We start from the raw sequence: 1,466 nt of genomic DNA on the forward strand, positions 1-1,466 counted from the left end.
CCCAGGAACCCCACAGGGTCAGAGGGCAGCAAGGAGCAGTGGCCCCTCTACAACTCCAAGGAGCAGAACTTCGTCCGCATCAGCACAGAGCCGCCCCAGGTCCAGGGGACATCGCCCGCCCAGCACTGCGGCTTCTTAGCATCGCTGCTCAAAGAGACGCCGAGCCCCACAGGTGAGCATCAGTAGGGTAAGAGGATTGCAGTGCTAGAGGGGAAAGGCCTCGTGTCACATTCCCCGTCCCCCCCGAAGCAGGCAGTTCCCCTATCCTGGGGCCAGATTGGAGCTGGCACACCTTATAGGGAAAATTCCCTGCCCTCCCAAGCCAGCCAGTCCCCTAGATCTGAGGATGGATTACAGCTGGCATCTCCTAGAGGGGAAAAGCCTTGTGTCCCATTTGCCACTTTTCATGTGAACATGGGATGATCCTCTGGCCTCCTAGAGGGGCAGACACCTGTGAGGAGCTCTCCCATCCCCTGAGGTCCCCAGAACCCACGTGCTGTGGGGCAGCCCCAAACTCAAGCCCAGTTTGTGGTTGTTTGGGCCTTTTCAATGGCAGAATGACATCTGCGTTTCCTCCCCCAGCTGAGATCCACAGAACTGCTAACCCCTCAAGGAAGAAGGAACATGAGGAAGAGAAGGAGAACTGAGCCCCATGGAGGAAGCCAGGACCTGCAGCATCAAATCCCAGATGTCTACCACCAGCTGAGCAAAGGGAGTAATTCCCCCAGCTGGGAGTCAGCAGGTGGCTGCTGTAGTAATTAATCTGGCCACTAGACGGCGATATCATCCTATTCACTAGCCCACGAAAGCTTATGCTCAAATAAATTTGTTAGTCTCTAAGGTGCCACAAGTACTCCTGTTCTTTTTGCGGATACAGACTAGCACGGCTGCTACTCTGAAACCTTTCCAGGCATGTTTCCTAGCAGTATGTCATTCAGCCATTAGATGTCGCTGTGTGCAGCATATCGCTCCAGCCAATGTGGTGTCCCTGGTAAACGAGGAAGCCCACTCTGGACCGAGAGCTGTGTAGAAGACTGTTTGGGTTAGTAGCTGCTTTCTTTAATAAACGCCTTCTGTTATTATTCTTTATTATGTGCGTCACCAAGTGAGATAGAAGAACCCAGGAGTCCTGACTCCCACCCCCCTCCAACTCAGTAGGCCCCACTTTCGTCCCCAAGCCATGGATTGAACCCAGGAGTCCTGGCTCCCAGCCCCCCCCACTCCAATCATTATACATTGCGAAGTGACACCACTTTTCCCCGCCTGAGGTTCTGTCAGTTTGACTGGGTTACCCCAGACGTCTCCATGGCCGAGCAGAGATCTGGTGGGTTGCTGACCCGAGACGTGCCAGGGAAGTGGCCTGTGCGTGACTGAGAGGACCCGGGGCTGTGATTCATCCTCTTTCAGCGGCACTGCGGTGTTGCTCACCCCAGGTTGACAAGCCCCTGCTAAAAGCTGCCTGCGTT

The 1,466-nt window shown here is 54.9% G+C and overlaps 1 protein-coding gene across 1 annotated transcript in view; it reads left to right on the top strand.

Moving 5' to 3' along the window:
* LOC113405230 (acetylcholinesterase-like) overlaps positions 1 to 846 on the top strand; it is a gene marked incomplete at its 5' end in the record, with an annotated part of 1,416 nt that extends 570 nt beyond the window's left edge. Inside the window, 2 exons of the mRNA XM_026646223.2 lie at positions 6 to 172; positions 583 to 846. Of these exons, the coding sequence (XP_026502008.1) occupies positions 6 to 172; positions 583 to 647 (232 nt within the window). The remainder of the gene's footprint in view (positions 1 to 5; positions 173 to 582) is intronic.
* Positions 847 to 1,466: the final 620 nt, after the last annotated feature.

This window comes from Terrapene carolina, unplaced genomic scaffold (assembly GCF_002925995.2).
Source record: "Terrapene carolina triunguis isolate 2854851 unplaced genomic scaffold, T_m_triunguis-2.0 Scaffold34464, whole genome shotgun sequence".
In the NCBI taxonomy this organism is placed as follows: domain Eukaryota; kingdom Metazoa; phylum Chordata; order Testudines; family Emydidae; genus Terrapene; species Terrapene triunguis.